This window comes from Hippocampus comes, unplaced genomic scaffold (assembly GCF_001891065.2).
Source record: "Hippocampus comes isolate QL1 unplaced genomic scaffold, H_comes_QL1_v1.1 scaffold59, whole genome shotgun sequence".
NCBI lineage: Eukaryota > Metazoa > Chordata > Actinopteri > Syngnathiformes > Syngnathidae > Hippocampus > Hippocampus comes.
The window spans coordinates 1,652,766-1,673,143 of record NW_017805406.1 but is presented as its reverse complement, the minus strand read 5'-3'; the positions used below and the strand labels follow the sequence as shown (position 1 = coordinate 1,673,143).

The window sequence follows — 20,378 nt, the reverse complement described above, 5'->3', positions numbered from 1 at the left end:
TTTTTTTTAATGGAGATTCACTGGGGTTTCATTCATCAGAATGAATTTTTAAAAAGACTGGGAAAAGTCCTGAGTACTCCCTGAATCTACGTGTCAAAGATATGTTCCAAATGCATATGAAACACATTTCAAAGGCTGATTATATGTGCAATATTTCTGGTTAGAATTTCATTTCTTTCGTCCATGTCACTCCTTTCGCTTTTTTATTATTACCACGGGGCAGAGCAACCCAAAGGTAGACCCTGACATCCTTTTTCTTAGGCATATCCAGCTTATTCCTGTCCAAATTAGGTTGTATGTATATATTTATTAACTCAATGGGACAATTTATTCAATAATATACAGGTTTCTACCATTGCACCGTTCAAAGTGCGCCGTCATCAGCACAGAGAGCAACGCTGCATTTACACGAGCATCGCTTCACCACGATGTCATCTCACGTGTCCCTCTCAGCTCCCCTGGTTCGTCAAATCAGTTTCCGTGTATGCGCTCATAATTAGCAAGTCATTTGTTTGTGTGCGCCAATTGAGGGTAAATATTTGCAGCGAGGCAGAGCGGAACAGCGAGCACACTGATTGTCCACCATCATGGTTTGCGTCGCGTTCCGCAGCAGTTTGTCTTCCAAATCCAACGCAAACTTGGAATAATGTCAGAAATAAATGGTAGAAAACGGCAAGAAGGATGTTGAGCAAAGCTCTTCAGGATACACGTTGCTGTTCGGAACAGTCTCCCGTTATGCATTTCGAGCACAAGATTTGAAGGCAGGTCGGCGGTAGCTCGTTAAGCAGGCGATGTAAGGAAGGCTAAAGTTAAAATATTTTGATATCATGCGTGAGCAAACTTGTTACAAAAAAAAAAAAAAACTACAGCCAAGAGAAATAAAACGTAGTATCAACACAAAATTTGGTGCTCTGGCCATCAATCAAGCGACTCGATTCTCCGCCCTACAACAACAGAAGTCATTGCGGCAGCCCTTTCTTTCCTGCCTGTTGGAAACCAAGACCTCATTTTCGAGTTGCCATACGTATGATAACATTACAAGCTAAATCTTCCAACAGTTTCTTCATTAAAAGCGGCTGCTGTCTTTGCCAATCTGTCAGCATCACCCGAAGAAGAGGCTACCTGCTAATGAGTGCTGATGCCCCCGCTGCTCCGATTATTGAACTGCAGGAGCTCCGTTTGCAAACTTGGAATCGACTCAAGTATTCATGAGGATGAATTAGAAAGGTAGAGTTGATAAAAGCATGACTACACTGATCGTGTAATGTGGTGAGTTGCGGTGAATATGCTTGCCCCTCACAGTTACAAAGCTCTGGGTTTTAATCTCAGCTGCAAGCTTCCTGTGTGTAATTTACATATCATGCTTGTCTCGGTTTTCTTGCTTCCTCCCACATTCCAAAAAATATGTTCCTTTCATTGCAGATGAAATTGTCTATCATTAACCTTTATTACCCTGCGTGTCAACATTTTTGAAAAACGAGGACAAACACGATTCTTAACAAGCACGAGTTTTGTTTTGGTCTTTTGTTGCAAAGAAACCGAGTGCTCTGTTCCGTTGTTGAACACGAGCGACTCATAGTCGAATCAGCCATATGGTATGCTCGAGGAGCGCGTTAACCCCCTGCAGAGATCAGGCCGACAATATGGATTTATACGCAATGAGCTGGTGCTTTGCTTTTGCTCCTCAACACTGGCATGTTTTTGCCTCCTCGCGGGATGCAGACACTTTTAGCCATTGCCCCGCACTGGACGGTGGATCAAAGAAATACGTGTGAAGCGAGATAATGTTTTGTCCCAGGCCTTTTAAATTTCGGTGTCTCATGAAGGAAAGGGCTCATTACAAATCTTTCTCTACTCTTCTCCTTCTTCCTCCTCACCTCTCCGAGTCATCCCAGTCTAACAAGTGCAGATCAGCCCTCCCTCCTCACTCACCTGAATTTATAATTGATGAATCTGTACCCATACCTGTGGCACTCTTGCTTTTACATTTTGAGCGCGTGATGATTTTGACCACAGTTATGGGAGATCGAAAACAAATGCTATTAAGAGACTTGAATAATGCGATGCAACCGACCACTGATGATGACGGAAAATGATATCATTTTAGAAATTGCTTTTAAAGCTATTCTCCAAATGAACGGATCTTGTATTCTTACAGTGCTCTGTTTTGCTTTCTTTTTTTCCTTTCAGATCAAAGAGCCCTCAATGCAGAGTCACCGCAGATTGCTTTGCTCGCTCAAAGGGAATGCAAGATGAGTGGTGAGCTGGTGTAAAAAAAAAAAAAAAAAGCTCTATATTTGGAAGACCACATCACAGCATCAAAAAGAACCAGAACCAAATAAGGAGGGAAAACAGAGTGCTTTCTGAGTCAATCAATGGCCTCGGGCTCCCGAATTTCCTTTGGGATTAATAAAGTAACCGCCTGGTATCTTTGAGCGCTCGAAAGAAACCCTCCAAAATGAGCATCCCCACTAGCTTCAAGGGGAACGGGGTTGTTGAGAGAGCGGAAAAGATCACAAGCAAAGCTCCAAACCAATTTCCTCGCACTGGCGATGACAATGCCAATCGATTCGCTTTTTTGAGCGATCAAGGAGGCTTGTCAGAAGGCACAGGATGCAATACGACCTCGCTTCCACCTTTGGTGTCACAAAGCGAATCCCACGACAAGATGATCATCTGGGGCTCCGAGCAGCAATGTTCAGAGCCTGGGCTCAGAGAGATCGAGCTCGTGGAGTGTCCGGCCATACACACATTCTTGAGAAACCCAAATGTAGAGGACGACGATGACGAAGACGGGCGAAGCACAGGAGAAGATAAGGGTGAGGGTCCGATGTCCATTTCCTCCAGTTCAACTGCCAGCTCTACTTCCACTGGGGTGAGAAGGAACGACAACGACAGCAACAAAGTGCTGAACAGAACTCCGAAGGACGAAGAGGAGCGGGCAAAGAACACGTGTCATAATACAGAGCAAGGCAATTGTGAGGCAGGCTTAACCGAAGAAGAGAACACCAAGAAAGGTCGGGGAGGGCTGAAGCAGTCCAAGTCGGAAACAAACGTGTTCGTCTCCAATCTATCCGCGATCAGTCTCAGTGGAAGTCTGTCCAGCACTCTGGATTCCAGCAGAGAAACTTTTATCTGTCTGCCCAGCTCCAAGACCAACATTTGTTACGCTAACAACACTACCTCAGCCCAAGCTATAAGAAGGGCAGCTCGAGTCGAAAACGACCCTCCGCCATTGTGTGATCAGGAGAAACGTGAACGATGCCGCAGTCAGGATGACGGACAGGATGAGAGAAGCCATTGCAGAAATGGATCATCCTCGGATGGCGGTCTGGGCCAAAGAAGAAGGGCGGGATTTGAGGAAAGGGTTCCACCACCGAGGCGACAACAGCTTGTTCGACCCCTGTGTCAGTCAGAAATGGGTGGAGCTCAAAACTTAGCGGAGCTCCGCGGTCAGGGTGCTGAAGTCGGACGACCACCCTCCAACAACACCGCAACGGTTTCGCCAAGTCACGCTCCCAATGGGTCAAACAAAAAGCTTACGAGATCATCTCTACGCGAACCATCCGATTTTTCACATCTTTACAACACATACGCAGTCTTCCAATCCAGACAGCCCAACCAGGCAGCCAAAAAGGAGGTTTTGTCAGCGGAGAAGCAACCAGGTTCAATGACAAAGTCGACTTCAAACGCCTCCAAATCTTCCACCATGGAGAAGCGACCCCAGACTCAGTTCACCTACAGACGGAATTGCTCCAGTCCCAAAAGGACGTTTACGCCTCCCCACTCCCCTCTCAGGACGCCGCAGGGCTCACCACACAGGCAAGCCTCGATGCACCTCATCTCCAAGGAGGCACATCGAGGAGTTCAACACACCCCTTCAGGAAGCAACCCTGATGTCAAGCCATCAGCCCAGGGCCATGACAGCGTTTGCCCGAAAGCGCCAGTTCCAACCCACATAAATCCAACGGGAATCCCCAGAGCGCCTCTCCCCAACCAGCAAATCGTCCCCAATTCAAGCCATATCTCGAGCCCCAAAGAGAGCTCTCCTTCACCCAAACTCAAACCTAAAGGAATCCGCCCAAAAATCATCACTTACGTCCGTAAAAATCCTCAGTTCAAGCCTCAGGCTGCCGACGGACCTTATCAGGTATCTTCTTTGCCAGCAAGGTTGCCCGTATCCACACATGGCGCAGGTGCAACGTCATCTAGTTCTTTCAAAGAGACTCCTCAAGACCCCCTCAAGCCTGAGAAAGAAACCAGAGGGTCGCCAGTACTCAGTGCCTCCAACTTGCTTTTCGACAAGTACCACAAAGACATGCAAACCAATATCTTCCCATCAGGATTACTGAGTCGGAGTATCCGGGCTCCGGGACATTCAAACACCGTCCCTCCAACACATACGCACAGCTATACAGCGCCCCCAAAACTGGCCGGTAAAATGGGGGACTTCTATGGAACACACTCAGAGGTAGGAAGAGGGAAGATTCTCATATGTGAGTAAGGTCGTACGGTCTTAATCGAGGTATTTTATCCATCATTTTTAGGTCGGCAGATCAGCCAGTTTTAAAGAGAGTTCCGCGGAGGACCCGATACAGATTCGGACAGCCGCTCAGACCGGAGGGAGCGGAAGTCTCTTGCGCTCTGGCAGAGGTCTACGTTTAGGCCTGGGTGCTGTGACCAGGACAGCTTCAAGTTCAGTCAAGGGCAAAGGTCAGAGGTCAACAGTCATCCAACAAGTCTGCCCAGCAGCCAGCCAGAAGAGCCACAGCACCACAGGTGAAAAAAAAAAAAAAACTGTCCAATTTCATTTCAGCTACCAGAAATGTGACACACAAGCTGTTCCCTATCTGTAGCAGAAAGTAGATGAAGGACTGCTCTGACAAATTTGGCCCGAGATGAAAGCAGCTCATTAAAATGCATTCGCTCAAATTCTGGTTGATCCATTTGGAGGATTCCAAGACGCGCGCCGCTCTGAGGGGGGAACGTCCTGCTCCGAGAGGCTGCGTCTATGAAGCAGAAATTAATAAATACCCGACCCATTTTCCAGTTCAGACAATTCACTTTCTACCCCCGGGCACCTGCAGTCCGATTTATGTTGCGGTGTGAGACTGTCGCTGGCACACCGAAGCTCGAAATGTGCTCATCATTCTACCTGCTGATGGGTTGAAATTCCATTTCTCACCTCCATACATATTTAAACTGCTCTCGCCCTGGGTCTAATAACATGAAATCAAGCTGAGAACGCAGGCTAGTAGTGCAACACATTCCATCAGATGGAAACGTCTCTCTATACATTCCGATTTTATTTTCGCACAGTGCTATCATGTGCCCCATCTTCTTCTGATAATCTCTGTTGATTCGTGCTGCCTGCTGGCCTTCTGGGACCTGCGGGCTTTGAAGTGAGCTCCATTTAACTCTTAATTAATGTCACTAGCTTCCTGCTGCATCCATCTCACGCCGCCCCCGCTGCTGCCAGTCCGACAAACACTGCATGCAATCCTAACATTTTGTATAGCATGAGATCCCGTTGAGATCTCACCAGAGCCGCACTCTCATCTCTTCAGATTCATTTGGGGGGAATAAAAAAAATGTGTGTTTTCGATCAGCGGCGAGAGACTAGCAGGATTTATGCTGTTTGGGTTGAAGTGGATATTTGTCAGAATCTATTCTGTCCCTTCCCACTTGAAGGGGGAGGACCAGAAACGGGGACAGGGGTGAAATTGGCACATTTATCTTTAATGATCCAGAGCTGAGAATTCGAGAGCAGTGTGCTCCAAATCGAATACTCAGAGCAATGGGCTGGCAGGCTGACAAGATGGAAAAGTCGCCACGTCTCCCCCACTTTTCCTGAAAACGGCTACACACAAACGGAGCTTCCGTTTTCACTCATAAAATGTTTTTCCTCGCGGATTGATGTGTTGTTGGCTCTGCAGCGCCCAGCGGAGAGTTGTGGCAATTGGAGAAGAAACGATAGCTTCCTGTCTTATCTCTGCAGCCAGCAGGGGATAATGTTTTACCCTTATTCTAGAACTTGCAAGGGCCGGTGGAGTGTGTACGCATGTCGAGGTGTTTGGGGGGGGGAAAAAAAAAAAGAGATTTCCCCTCTTGTCCAACAAAAACTGTTTTTTTTCTGCCTCCCTCCTGCATTTCCTGATTGACCAGCTTGACTGAAGGATTTCTTGTCAAAACAAGCAAAGCCACAAATTGCTCGACGCGTTTTAAATCCTGTGTCAATGTTGGCATGAGATAAAGAAGTGGCCATTCGCTCAGCCTGCAAGGAGGACCACACAAAGCCAAAAGCGGTTGAGAGCAGCATTTGTAATTCTGAAAATTGTGGACTGAGCAGAGAAGCCCGCGGAGAGCAAAAAATCAGCACAAAATGATGAACGATCGCACTAGTCATAAACATGACGGTGATGCTGTATTTAGCCCGCTCCAATCACGTACACAAAAATGCCCAATTACCGCTCGACATAAAGTAAGGTTTGTCCGCTCTATGTTTTGAGTGTGAAGAGTTTAAAAACAGTATCACAATACTTTTGGTTTGGGTACCCCCCCCCCCCAAAAAAAAAAATTGTACAGGTATTGAAAGGGTGAAATGATCAAGGTTTACTACTTTTCTAAAGCCGACTGTTGTTCTACCGTCTTTTCTTCTTCTCTGCTATTATTCAACAAACTGTTTGCAAACCTATTTGACAATGTGCGTGTGTGTGTGTGTGTGTGTGTGTTTTTCTAGCTGACGATGAGGTTTTCACTCTTCCCGCTCCTGAGGCTCCAGCATCAGCACAGGCGCAGGCCGTGACCTCCAGGACCCTGCTTCCCAAAGGAAGCCAGTCAGGCCTTCGCGCGCCTGGCTACAGTTCCACCCGACTACCCGTGGGCCGCCTGGCCGCGTTTGGCTTCGTCAGGAGTTCAAGCGTGTCCTCCGTTTCCTCCGCACACTCGGCCGACAGCGCGCAGAGTGACCCGAGCAGGACGGCTCACCGTAAGTCTCAACGTTTCAAACATTGATTTTGGGATCTGTTCTGTACAACTAGCACGGACACAAACCGGTTGTGCCGAGAACATTCGGCCTTCAGAGCCCAATGAGGTGGAAAGGCATTTGTGTGCAAGAAAATGCCATCATGTCAGGACAGCATTTTCTTCATTTTCAGCAGGTTCAGAGCAAAATACACCAGCAGATGCATTTCAAAAAACCCTACGCTGCCAGCTTTATCTCTACACGAGAGCGTCATTATCATCGCCATCGTGTTTTCATTACCCCTTTTATGCCTCATTTGCATAAACACTCCCAATCCGCTTTCATTATGTTGTATTTACAGCTAAAGAGGCTTTCTCCTCAACATCTCAAAACAACTTCACGAAGGCTTCTTGTGCTGGACCCGGGCGGCGGTAGAGACTTTAGAGCCACTCATTTTCTCTAACTGTGCTGAGTGAATTCAAACCAAGATGCAGGATGACAAAACTTGTGCTTTAAATGATTGTGGAGCTGTTTTTTTTTTCTAATATATAAAAAAATAATTATTATAATTCAGCTGGAGTCATTCGCTAAGACTACTGCCGACTCATGTTTTATGTTTCCGCATTAAATGTGCAGAACCATAACGTTACAGTCCTTGAAGTTGGCCAAATCTGGAATAAGCGCATGCGTTTTTAATGTGACCTACATAGCTTGCCTGCTCTTTCTCTCCCAGTTACAGCTGACGTAAGCTCCTCGGCTCTCGCGTACGTCAAATTCCCCCGTTACGTAATCCCGCTTCTCCCTCGTTTTCCCTGAGCACTTGTTTCATCTCTTCTGTCGCCCTCCCATTGGTTGATCGTGAGTGCAAGCTGTGTGCCAATGTGGGGGAGGCCCTTTCTTAACAACCATAAGCAAAAGAAGAGGATGAATTCAGCATTTCCAAAACAGAAGACGGAATATTCATATTTTTATCAATATTCAAAGACTTGAACTGTCAGACAAGAACAGTCACACAAACCTCAGCATTTACTTACCATGCTTAAAATGGCTATATACACCAACCCCCACCCCACCACCAAATTTTTCTTCAGACTTTCAAACACCCCAGAATTTAATCAGTTCCAACAAAATTATCCAAAAATCACGGGACATTGAAACTGTCACTATAACTTTTTTTTTTTTACTTTAACTATTTTTCTTGCACGGTGTCTGCAAAAAACAGAATCAGCCGACCATCTGATCATTAAATGAGATAAAAACGCCACCTTCTTTTTCCATGTGGCAATGAGGAGTCATGGGAGAAGAGTCTGGAAATTGAAACTTTGCGCAAATTTGAATTTTAGATATTGCCACTTCTGCCTATAAATAATTGCACCGCAGAATCGGCAAGTAGCTCAAGGTGCTGCGGGAAATAATTTGCTTCTGAGTGAGCAAGATGGCAACATGACGATTAGAAGGAGAACATTGCACTAGTAATCATGGTTTCTAACTACCAAGGGCATCTTTCGACACTGTTTTCATGTGTCTGTCTGTCTGTCTGTCTGTCTGTGTGTGTGTGTGTGTGTGTGTGTGTGTGTGTGTGTGTTTGCAAAACCTTATTTTGCCTCCTCACGCAGGAGTCGTTTCCCCTCACGGCGCACTCCGAAATCTGATCAAAGAGCAGTCAGATTGACGGATGAGTTTTCACACATCTTTGCAGCGTTTGTCAGGGGACTCGTAGCAACCCAGAACCTCATTCTGAAGCAAAGAGAATAGAAACCGGGCTCAGTGGCTCATTCGCACCATTGATCCACGGAAAAAAATGGGCTGCGTTTGGGCTCCGGATGATCCAGAAAGGAGCAATCATTAAGGAATAGAGCGATATGAAGCCGAGCCTCAGTAATGTGGGTTAGGGGAAGATCCCCAGCGTCAAAGCTGAACAACCCGCTGTGATCAGTGAGCAGAGAATATTTGGCATTAAAAAGGCATCCAAAAATGATTTAGGCCACCACCTATTGGACAAAATGTGAAAAACAATCGGTACAACGCAGCTCAATAGAGACCGATATGTTTTGATGAATCCGGCGATTGGCAACGCCGATCACATTCATCACATCCCCGTCGGAATTTACACGTCATTGTTTTGGCAAGCCGTCCTCGATCACCGAAGCTGTCGCAAAATCGTTTTGTTGGACATGCTGAACGCTCGACTTTGGCCCCCCCCTCGGGCGGCAGAAACGTTAGCGTCGAACATGCATTATAGATCAGCAGCAGGAAAAGCGATCGAACGCGGTTCGCAAACGCTGTGTGTGCATATTAAGCTGTAAGTATTAAATTCTGTCAACCGTGTAGGTATATGTTATTGACCAACATTGATTAGCCATTAAGGCAATCCTGTCGTCATCCTAGCGCTGACATCCCCAAGGTGTTTTACGCGCGTGAGAGCGAGCGAAGCATCCATGCGTGTCGCTTGCACTGGGAAGACGCTGCTAATTCCGCTTTGATTGACAGGTTCTGTTATAGCGCCGGGGGAGGAGGGGTTGTATGGGGGGGCTGCGGAGTAAAGCCCACTCACATTATTGGAAATCCAATCGTCAAAACAAATATAGCATTAGGGCTGCAGTCAATCTCCTCTTTAGGCAATAATCAAATCACGGCGAAGTCATTCTATGACGGAACGCTACGCAGAGTCCCAGGAAGGAAGTGTGTGAGAGGCTGGCACCGACGAGGAGAGTGGATGTTGCACCCCAGATGCCACCGCTGCGAGCTGAGATCTGGTGTGTGACTCATGCTAGCTCACCGTGACCAGATGGTTTGCGTGGCGCATGTGTACCTATAGACACACAAGAGAGGAGAAGCAAGCGAGATGGCCAATTAGATATGGATGCCACTTGGCAGAAAAAGGAAGAAAAACTATCGCGGCAGCCGTGACGGCGTCGAGGCCTCAGCTCCCGTTTGTCATTTCATCGCAGCATTCAACCGAGGCTCAAGCACAGACGTGTGAATCACATTTCGATCTCGGTGAATCTTAAACTAATGCCCGTTAGTAACCTAGCTCACCTAAAATCGTCACATTATCAACTACTGCATGCAGGCTGTCCTCTTAAGCTTCGACTGAACAGATTTTATCAGCGTCAATATCACCCTAACAGGCATCTGTGACTCTTTAAGACAATTAAGATACATGACACAATTCTTTCCAGAGCAGATCAATCTCTCAGCGTGACTACTTTTGTCATCCTATTCCAGAGTCAGAAAACGCGACTCATTGAAATGATTTCTTCCAATTTTGCTCACAGCGCTTCTGCGCCAATGTTGAGGAGGTGTGATTTAAGTACTGAGCAGCCTCACACTTGTCTTTTGTGTCGGCGGACACTCTCTCGCCAGACTGAACTTTATCCTCGGGCACCTCGCGTGGAATCTTTCCCCTCAGACTTCTACTCAGGTGCATCTTTGCAGGGGCCATAACTTCATGCTTTATGAATGCAGCTTTAACCTTGCCCCCCCCCCCCCACACACACACACACACTGTACTGCTGCTGACATGCATGCATTCATTCATAAGCGTTTCCTGCAGATATGCGGTGGGGATACGCCCAGTTATTAACGTTTCAGGAGTGTAAAATTGCCTCTTTGCTCCACTAACTGGCACAATACCCCAACAAGACCCATTACAGGAAGGTTTTCAATCTGCTCGGCTTCAATCATGGCTTAAGAGCAAATCAACAGCCTTTCAGAAATACCGGACAGGCCCTTGACGAGGACGGCGGAAGGCTCCAACCATTTCATTAAGACCGATGATGATTTGAGGAACTAAAAACTTCCCAGAAATGACAGGAAGCGCTGACTAATAAGCGGAACAAATTAGAGGACGTGATGAATTCGATCTCACAGTTTAATTCGACGACGTGACATGTGTGAGGCGCACCGCAAAATGAAGCTGACATCCATCACAGAAACCCCACCCTCACCCCCACCCGCTGTGTTTAACAGACAGAGCCGGTGAGGTTAAGCCACAAAATAAACCGGATTTAAAGAATGACTGTCTTCAAACTTTTAGGTTTTTTTTCTGGGCTCAAGTAAGCGCACATGCCTCGGTGTGATCCCCTTTTTCCCCAGAATCACGGCGGCAAGGACTATGCTGCAAGTACCCCGTACCAATAAATCAATCTCCAACTGCCCCTTGCTTTTTTTTTTTTTTTTTTTTTTTTTTTTTTTTATATCCCTGGAGTTTTTCATTTTTGTCATATGAGCAGAAGCTTGCCACCGGCTCCATCCGAGCAGCATCAGCTCATCTATCTTCATCTCTCCTTTTTACATTGTTTGCTTCCTCTTGAGCCCAGCTGCTTTGTTCCTTGCAATTTACTCTCCTCCTCGTGTGCTTGCATCCATCTTCGGCTGACATTTTGCCAAGCGGTGGCGTCGCCTTTCACGAAATCCACTGGTTGGGGTTTCTTGATATAACCCCTGGATCTCCTCTTGTTATCATTCACATTGCTCCTCGATGTCGCATGTGTGGGAAATGCTGTCACCAAGCTGCCCCTCAGCACTTCAACTGTCTTGTCGAACGTCTTACAACGTAGGCTAAAAGGAGACGAGTTATAGCCGAAACGACGACTCACAGTTGCTTGTTTATCCCTCGTTGTCACACACAAGGACAGTGTGGAAGTGCAGGCGTCGTGTCATGATCGATCGGATAGGGGAGATAAACAGGATACAGGCAGTGTTTATCTATTTGATTAGATTACACAACCTGGGCCTTGAATGCGCGCATTTAGAGAACCAGAAACCAAATCTCTTTCGTATCGCTCTCATCACATAATTTTGACACCCAAAAAATATAAATTGAGAATATCATCCAATGTAGTTCATATAAATATGTCTATTCCAGGTCTGAGTGTGAGCGAGGACCCTCCTCTACATCGAGTGACCGGCGCCCCGGCATCAACAGATCACCAAAGAGGTCCGCCATGTCGCAGCGTCAGCCTTCAGCCACCGTCCACCCCAGCTTTGCCGCGCCGCTACCTGCCCGCTCAACCGAGAAGCTCCCCTGGGGGTCAGTAGAACAGTATTTTTGGGGGGGTTTATTTTGATTGAGTTTTATTTTATTTTATTTTTTTTTTTTTACTCTCTGCTCCACTTTCGTCACATGAATAGTATCGTTCCTCTAGCGCCACCTTAAAAAAGCAAAACGTACTGCATTGCTGGGTAGAAACAAGGCCAGTGTACACGCAGTGACAAATTATACATTATTCCTCCACTTATGAAGTTATTTAAAAAAAAAAAAAGAAAAAAAAAAGAAAATTGTGTCACACCATTCTATTTTGAACAAAATCCATTTTTTTAACTTAGTTTTATCGTACAGGCAGGTTTTTAAAGCAAAAAAAGATGAATAGAAATTGTCTGGATGCATAGTATAAGTTTTGAACAAAATCCATTTTTTTAACTTAGTTTTATAGTACAAGCAGGTTTTTAAAAAAAAATGAATTGAAATTGTCTGGATGCATAGTATAAATTGATTCTTTAAATCGAAAATGTGGGATTTGTCAATTACTGATTCAATAATCAAGAATAATATAAATGGAATTTTATTGTTTTAGAAAAAGGACCACTCACTCATGTAATGCTACAATTGTGCCAATGTAAACGAAGCGGCTAATAGAACAAACCTATTCAGTCATCGGCAGACCTGAAACATCAATTTGGGGGTTTTAACAGATTTGTTCACGATCAGACTCTTCTCTGATATTACCCTTTGTATTAGTTTCTTTTCAAAGGCCATCTCAGCTTTGCACAGACTCCAAACAATAACCTCTCGAAAACACCTTTATTAACTTCAAAATCCTTCACTGTCACCCGCCCACTCCCACATACAACCCCCTCATTCCAAAGTATCAAGGTAGCGCATTTCACAGACTGTTCTAAATCCAGCTACGGTTTCTTCACACCCACGCGTCACATACACTCCCACACCAGATCTAATGTGACACACAAGAGAAGAACTGATATGGGAAAAGTCATCCCGAATATCATCCTCAGTTTAGAGTTGTTTTCTGTCTTGTCTGGAAAGTTTGTTAAGAGTCACGGGGAGCAGACGAGTACTTGCTCATCCTGGCCGGTGACTTTTCATTCATCTTTCTGATCTTTGACCGTTTTCTGTTATATCAATTGTATTGTCCAGTATCAAAGCCTCATGATCTCACTCCCTCGTCGAAAACAGCGTTGAGTGAAATGCTCGTCGTTTAACAGTTGGCAGGAAGGAGTTCCAGCGGAGTTCAGAGGTAACGCGCTCCCTCCCGTCCTCCCCAAAGAGACTGGCAGTTGTTCCGCCCAAGCCTCAGTCGCCAGGTCAGTTATCCGTTTCATAGCTCTTGAAACTATCGCTAAATTGTCACCGTAAAACACATGACTCATGATAAACAATCCGATGACAGAAGAAGTGGCCTGGCTGCATTGCATCCTTGCATAAAAAGTTACCCTTGTTTACGCTTTCCTCCAAATTTGCTGACTCTCTCTTTTCTACTCAAGAGTCAGCATTTTCTTACGCAGATTCGGAAATAGCGACCGAATTTAGAGGAAGTTGCTTGTGTGGCAGTCTGATGGAGGAGCAAAAAAAAATGTTGCTGATTGCTGATTGTTCTTTGCATTATTGTCCCCCTCTCGTCTGCCGTTCACATACAATATGTGCATGTGTGTCCAATTGTAGATTTTCCTTGCCACTCTTTTGTCTAAATTGCTCCTTTACTGGAAAATCCTTTCGCCTAAAATTGTTGAATGGCTTCAGGCAAACCCCCCCACCCCCCCCCCAACCCACTTCCTCCTCTCTTCTTTACCCTGGGCTTTTCATCGTATCACCCCCACCTCCCGCAAACTGATTTTTCACTCATTATCTGGGACCCTGCTACCCAAGCCCGGCCCCAGGTTGTCATGGAGACCGCTACCCATGCATTAATTGACTTGAGGGATAAGGTCGAGGTAGTCAAAGTGTGCAGCGCCGTTTCCAATTGTTAAGATGAACACGGCATTGTAATTGATTCTATTTGGACGATTTGGTATGTTTGTTGTCATCCAATAATTTCTCTTTTTTTATCCCAATGCCTGCTACTGCGAAAAAAAGGATTTGCTCCGCCAAGAATGGCTAATGTGGTCACCACATGTCAAGGTGACTCACATATTCCATGATCCCCATTGTTAAAACGAAACCTTCAGTTATTCAAATGTGCCGTATGTTCGTTTGCACCCAAAAATATACCTTGAGTTACTGAAGCGAAGGGTTTGATGGAATGTTGCATTTCGGCCATTAGCCGGTCACGTTAATCATGAGATTAGATAGAGCCCTGGGGATTTTCTGGACAAAAGATTCAATTAACTTTGTGTCATTTATCAGGTGAACACAACCATGAGCAGTAGGTCGGGCCAAATTTCCTTGGTTGATACTCGTCAGTTTGATTAAGAATTGATGCAGATTCCGAGGAAATATTTACAAGTGTGTAATGACTGGGAAGCCCTGTGATCTGCTGGCAACCGGTGAAAGGGCGTCAAAGTCAAACGACACTCTATTGAGAAGAGGCGGAGCAAACAATAGATGATCAATGGAATATTCAATCGCTGGCATTCATGATTCTCATTCCCCATATTTGTTTTTCCCCCTCTCTTATAGTCCAGTCAGGCCAGCGGCCTGCAGGAGGACTGGCCCGGGGGTCTGTCGCCCCTGGCTCCCCTCGCCGGGGTCCTCCGCTGAAGCCGCAGCAAGAGAAGGCTGATGCTCAGACGAGAGAAGAAGAAAGGAAAGCAAAGGAGAGAGAGAACGAGGAGCAACGCGAGGAGGTGAAATTGGCCCAAATATTAGCGCCGGGGGAGCCGTCCGGCGAGTCCAAGGCATTGATGTCATTGTGTGTTCTGTCGCATAAGCTGGAGAGGCTGCGTGGACGCTGTGAGCAGCAAGAGAAGCAACTGAAAGCATTGCAAGAAGAACTGAGGAAGACCTCTTTGGGTTTAGAAGCCTTCATCGTCACCACTCAGCATTACTGCCTCAAGGTGACGGTGCTAATTGAATACAGTACAGCGTTAGACGATGCCACCGCAGTGTTGCGCCAAGACTCATTTGAGAAATGAGACATTTCTCCAGGCTGATTTGGATTCGCCTTTCCTCGATCAACCTATACTTTTCTGAAACGTAGGCTGCGCACGCACTCAAGAGCACAGACGGTATTTAACACTATGAGGTGAGATTCACAGCTTGCTCCCCGAGCGCGATGATGATGATGATGATGATAGGGGGGGAGAGTGTTGGCGACTGCGGGGGAGGTTTCGGGAGAGTTCAGTGTGCCACCGAGCTTCTCTCTTGCAGCCTCCCGAGTCCTCGGGAATGATTTAACCTGTGAGGTGACCAGACTCTCTTTATGGCTGCTGTCTGAGTGCAGCAATCACCAGCCTCTAGGTGCAGATAAATATTAAGAGTTGTTGAAGCGTGGGCTCACAAAAGGAGGCCACCAGTGCCACCTGCTGTCTGTACAAGTTCAACAGGCAGAAGCTAAAAATCCCCTCCGTTGCATTCATTTATTCATGTCAATAAGATGATGCAAATGTTGGCAATTCAACTGTTTTGCCACGTGATGATTTTATTTTTCCCCCCCCCCCCCCCATCAGAATAAAGTCACCGAAGAGAATGAATCCAACTTGTTCCAGGAAATACAAACGATCAAAGAGCAAATGGGTGAGTCGACACTTCATCACTTACTGTCTTGGTTACGTTCTTCTTCTTCCCGGGCAAAACACGTTCAAATGCGACAAACTCATCCCTCCCGTTCAGTGTCCAACTGCGCAAACTGGGAGAGACTCAAGCTGGAAAAGTCTGCGGCGGAATCGGCATTTGAACGAGAACTGCGGCAGCTGCGGGCGCGACAGGAAGCGGAACTGGCCGCCACGGAGGAGAACCTACGCAAGTGTCACTCAGCCCAGACTGAACACCTGAAGGTGGAGCATCAGTCGGAAATGGAGGAGCTTCGGACCCAGCAGCAGGAGCAGGTGACAAGACGGCAGCATCACATCAGATTTGTTTACTTACTAGACAGAAAAAAAAAAGTGAAGCTTTTGAGCATAATTTTAGATTCATCCTGAAATGAATTTCAGCCGAAAGTCCAACAACCCTCATTAGGTCCAAGCAAATGTTTGTGATAAGTCATTGCAAGTCCTCATTAGGTGTTGTGTGCCAGGTGGAGGAGATGTCAGCTCACCACCAGGCAGTCATTCAGGAGCTCAGAGACATGCATAACATCACCATGGCAACGCTGCACGAGGAGCATGCCCGAACCATGAGAGGTAGAATTGCAGGTCACACTGAAAATAACAATTTGACCTTCTCCAAGTGACGCAAACTCATTCTTCCTCACTGGCAAAATGCGTGCAGACTTAAGGAAAGCCCACGAGCAACACAAGATGTTGCTTGAGGAGGATTTTGAGAAACTGAGGCTTTCTCTTCAGGTACGCTCCAACAACATACTGCTTTTGAAGCCACAGCTGGTGGAAAAAACGTTTTTGGTTTTTTTTTTCTCTGCCTGTCACCTCACCTAGGATCAAGTGGACACGCTCACATTTCAAAACCACAGCCTGCGGGACAAAGCCAAGCGCTTCGAAGAGGCGTTGAGGAAGAGCACCGACGAACAGATAATTGTGAGTTTTTCCCGAAGGCTAATCTATGACACCTCGCTGCTGCTTCGAGACACCTACCGACTGGTCAGATCATGAATATTTCTTTCAAATGTAATCACATCATACAAGTCTTTGAATTCAGGGTCTGTTTTCCATGCAAACAGGATGCCTTAGCGCCATACCAGCACATTGAGAAGGATCTCAAGAGCTTGAAGGAGGTTGTGGAAATGAAGAACCAGCAAATACACCAGCAGGAGCAGAAGATCTCCGACCTGGAGAAAGTGGTAGGCTCAAATAGGCCACCGTCGCCATCGCGACAGCTACACTGCGAATATGTCGGCCGAATGAATGACATTGCTTTGGTTGGGGTTTTGACTTTTGAGCAGGCCCAAAAGAATGTGCTCCTGGAGGAGAAAGTCCAGGTTCTGCAGCAACAAAATGAAGATCTGAAAGCTCGTATTGAAAGGAACCTCACCTTATCTCGGTAAAACACGTATTCCTTGCGATCGTTTCAATGAAATTCATATTTGTCTGGCGAATATAGCATAGTTTGGGTCCGTTCAAGTTCGGCAGACTAGGCTATAATAAAACTGGGGAATGCCATTTTTGGTTCGCGAGGTCTGACAGATGTTTAAGAATTGTTTTGGGTGAAGAATCCAAAACCGATCTTTCTCTATTACGTCAAGTTTTTGAGCTGCAGGATGCCCGTTTTCTTCCCCCAAAAAATATTAAATAAATGTGTACGTATTTATATAAAACAATAAAATGGAATAGTTCGGCAACTCAAAAAAAAAAAAAAAAACAGCACAAATCGAAATAGAGCGGTATACCCGTGGTTACAAAGTGAAGAGAAAAGCCAGCGTTGATCCTCTTCATTCCTACTATGTTAGCTTTCAGTTTGCAAATATTGTCGGAATGACCTACTGGGAGCCGCACACACCTCTCACCGCACTGTCTCAATTGTGACTGCACAAACAATTTGCCACGTAAAACAGCCAATGACAATAGTTGTGTTTCTTTGTCCTGTTGTATCCCGTTTATGCCTATGCAGCTGGTGGTATAAACTCGCACCAGATGGTGGTTTCCTCATACCGAACCAAGACAAACTGACTTGTGGTACTCCTACAGGCAACTGTCAGAAGAGAACGCCAACCTCCAGGAATCGGTCGAGAAAGAGAGCACAGAGAAGAAGAGGCTGAGTCGAAACAACGAGGAGCTGCTGTGGCGTCTTCAGACCAGCCCCCTGATGTCTCCTTCGTCTTCCCCCCTCCACCGCTCGTTCTCTACCTCCCCCATCCCGTCATCCCCATTGTTCTCGTCCTCACCTGCTCCTCCGCTGGGATGCCACTCTCCCACCCATTGCCAAGGCTGCCCACAGCAGCCGCAGTCCACCTCCCCCTTCCATACGGGCAATCAGAATTACTCCCCCGGCCCGGCCACACCCACCCACAGGGTACCAGCCAATCAGAATTACTCACCGGGGCCATGCACACCCACTCACAGGGCCACAGCCAATCGCAATCCGTTAGCTTGTCTCACTTTACAGAGATAAAAACCTTCATTTTTCCTTCCATTTTAAATGATTTCCTCAAATGACTACTCTGAGTTTGACTGCTGATGCTTTCTTGCACGTAAAGATCGTTTTTACCAAACATGCAAGAGAACTTAGCTCAGTGGTTGTATATACTATGTACATGAGCGACACAAATGGTGACAATGTGAAGTCACTTCCCACAAAGCGAGGAAGCAGCACACAAGAACAAAATCATCCTGTGTTCAGAACACAAATGCATTCAATTAAATATGTCACACACTCTCCCACTGGGATGAGTTTGCCAGTTCTCTTTTTACAAAGCTAAAGCCGCAGCAAAGCGCCTTACTTCTGCCGTTTCACCAGCAAAGGTCAGTCAATTTTTATCAACTATTTGTCGGTTTTAATTGGTTTTAGGGAAGACCTTCATTTGCATAAAAACCTGTGGTATCTGTCCAGAAATGCAGATAAGGAACTCCAAAGAAGTGCAGTTATACCGTGACTTAAGAGTGACCCGACTTAAGTGTTTTTCGAGATACGAGACTTGATTTTTTTTTTTCCTTTGACTTCCAAACAAAAAATGTACATACGCGCGCCAAATGATGGCAGCAAACTTCAACTCATAGTTTGGCAGATATTAAACAATTGTTCAAAAAAAGGGGCGAATTGTGCTTCGGAATGTTACTGCCTCTCCCAGTTGGAGTTACTGTCAAACTAAACAGAGGAAATTGAACATTGTTTATTAAAAACAAACAAACACTTATCCAAACGTCAGCCAGCTTGATGTTAACACACAATGTAAACCATAGATGGGCTAACAAATCTAGCAATGATGTTGCAGGAGTTATACCCCTTGAATAATGAATGTTTGAACACAAATTATGATTTTGTACAAATAATTATGAGCATTAATTTCAAATTGAAATGCGTTCACGCGATATGAGGATTGAAATCGGTTTTGCGTTTGCCTCAGTGGACGTTCAAGAGACACAACAACACAAAACAGCGATCGTGACGCTGAAATCTGTTTACAATGTCAATGGCAACATTCCCACAGCAGCGCCGTAACAGTAGATGCAGTTTTTATCCACGGTGCACTTTGACACACCTTCGCTGAATCCCGCATTTCCCGCCATCACAAAATTATCATTTTGCCTCCGATACTACGTCTGAAAACAAAATTGCTGGGCCGGCTTCTTCCCGTGAAGCCCCCCAGTCTTATTATTGCTGTGGTTTGTCTATTTATTTAGCTAACTTTAGGAAGGAAATGAACGGTACAGAGGACAGTTGTTAAATGAATTAACGGTCAATAAGCTAGAAACAGTGGAACCTCCGAATTCTGTAAGACAAAACATACAGTGAATCTTTTAGATGCTCAATGAGCCGAAGTCTCGAGAGAATTATTTTTTTTGACTGATGTCATTCATGAAGATGTTTTAAACTGTTTTGTTTGACTTTTGAGGCGTGTGTTTCCTCTCCAAATAGCAGCTTTTGACTTTAGGGGCTCTAGTGGCTCAACGTTAAAGTTCAGTTTACCTCTTTTGTGAAGATTATTTTAAACTCGTCCTAAAAGAATCTTACAAAGCAAAAACAATTTCTGATGTGTCTGCTTTATCAGAACATGTACTAGCCAGTATGTTTTTTAAACTTTTTCAAATAACACTAATTTCTCAAGTGTTGCAAAAGGTATCATTCAGGGAAATTTCTCCTTCACGTTCCAATAATCTCTTTCCAATTTCTTTGTTTTATAACTTCTACTCAATGTAATTGTTTTTCTTTTTTTTAAAACTGCACTAGTAACAAACCAGGATTGTAATGTACTCACATTTCAGCCTCAGGGTCCTCATGGGGGCTACTTTGACCAAGTCAAGATCCTGATTTTCAGTACGTTTACACCAACCGTGTCCTGCTGAAGAGCGTTACTCACATTTCAGCCTCAGGGTCCTCATGGGGGCTGCTTTGACCAAGTCAAGATCCTGATTTTCAGTCCGTTTACACCAACCGTGTCCTGCTGAAGAGCGTTTACAGGTGTTTAGTCTTTGCATGAAAACAAACTGCTGTAAATAAACAACAAATGAGAGCGAACGATGAGGGGCGAAAGAGTTATATAGGGATATTGGTCATGTATTTTTTTTTTTTTACAGCAGGGGTGGGGGAACCTTCATCACTAGTGTACAGTGTATGGCAAATGCGACAAAAGAGTCATTAAAAGGTCCAAAAACAATAACGATAAACATGTGTTCAATCGATGCA

At 45.5% G+C, this 20,378-nt stretch overlaps 1 protein-coding gene and 1 long non-coding RNA gene across 4 annotated transcripts in view; one reads left to right on the top strand and one right to left on the bottom strand.

Moving 5' to 3' along the window:
• mtus2a (microtubule associated tumor suppressor candidate 2a) overlaps positions 1-18,775 on the top strand; it is a 26,210-nt gene extending 7,435 nt beyond the window's left edge. Inside the window, exons 2-17 of one of the 3 annotated variants that reach the window (XM_019873431.1) lie at positions 2,191-4,471; positions 4,548-4,779; positions 6,740-6,988; positions 11,835-11,999; positions 13,193-13,291; positions 14,061-14,105; positions 14,604-14,770; positions 14,855-14,980; positions 15,593-15,659; positions 15,756-15,970; positions 16,159-16,264; positions 16,353-16,426; positions 16,517-16,615; positions 16,759-16,878; positions 16,981-17,078; positions 17,723-18,775. In XM_019873431.1, coding sequence (XP_019728990.1) covers positions 2,459-4,471; positions 4,548-4,779; positions 6,740-6,988; positions 11,835-11,999; positions 13,193-13,291; positions 14,061-14,105; positions 14,604-14,770; positions 14,855-14,980; positions 15,593-15,659; positions 15,756-15,970; positions 16,159-16,264; positions 16,353-16,426; positions 16,517-16,615; positions 16,759-16,878; positions 16,981-17,078; positions 17,723-18,146 — 4,299 coding nt within the window. In that variant the 5' untranslated portion in view covers positions 2,191-2,458 and the 3' untranslated portion in view covers positions 18,147-18,775. Of the gene's footprint in view, positions 1-2,190; positions 4,472-4,547; positions 4,780-6,739; positions 6,989-11,834; positions 12,000-13,192; positions 13,292-14,060; positions 14,106-14,603; positions 14,771-14,854; positions 14,981-15,592; positions 15,660-15,755; positions 15,971-16,158; positions 16,265-16,352; positions 16,427-16,516; positions 16,616-16,758; positions 16,879-16,977; positions 17,079-17,722 lie in introns of all 3 variants that reach the window. The other 2 variants (XM_019873430.1, XM_019873432.1) reach the window with 2 other exon arrangements.
• Positions 15,926-20,042, bottom strand: LOC109517933 (uncharacterized). The gene is made up of 3 exons (XR_002168630.1): positions 19,951-20,042; positions 16,180-16,282; positions 15,926-16,009 (listed from the first exon to the last, which is right to left on the bottom strand). It is a non-coding gene; the product is annotated as an uncharacterized LOC109517933 (long non-coding RNA).
• Between the last annotated feature and the right edge of the window lie 336 nt (positions 20,043-20,378).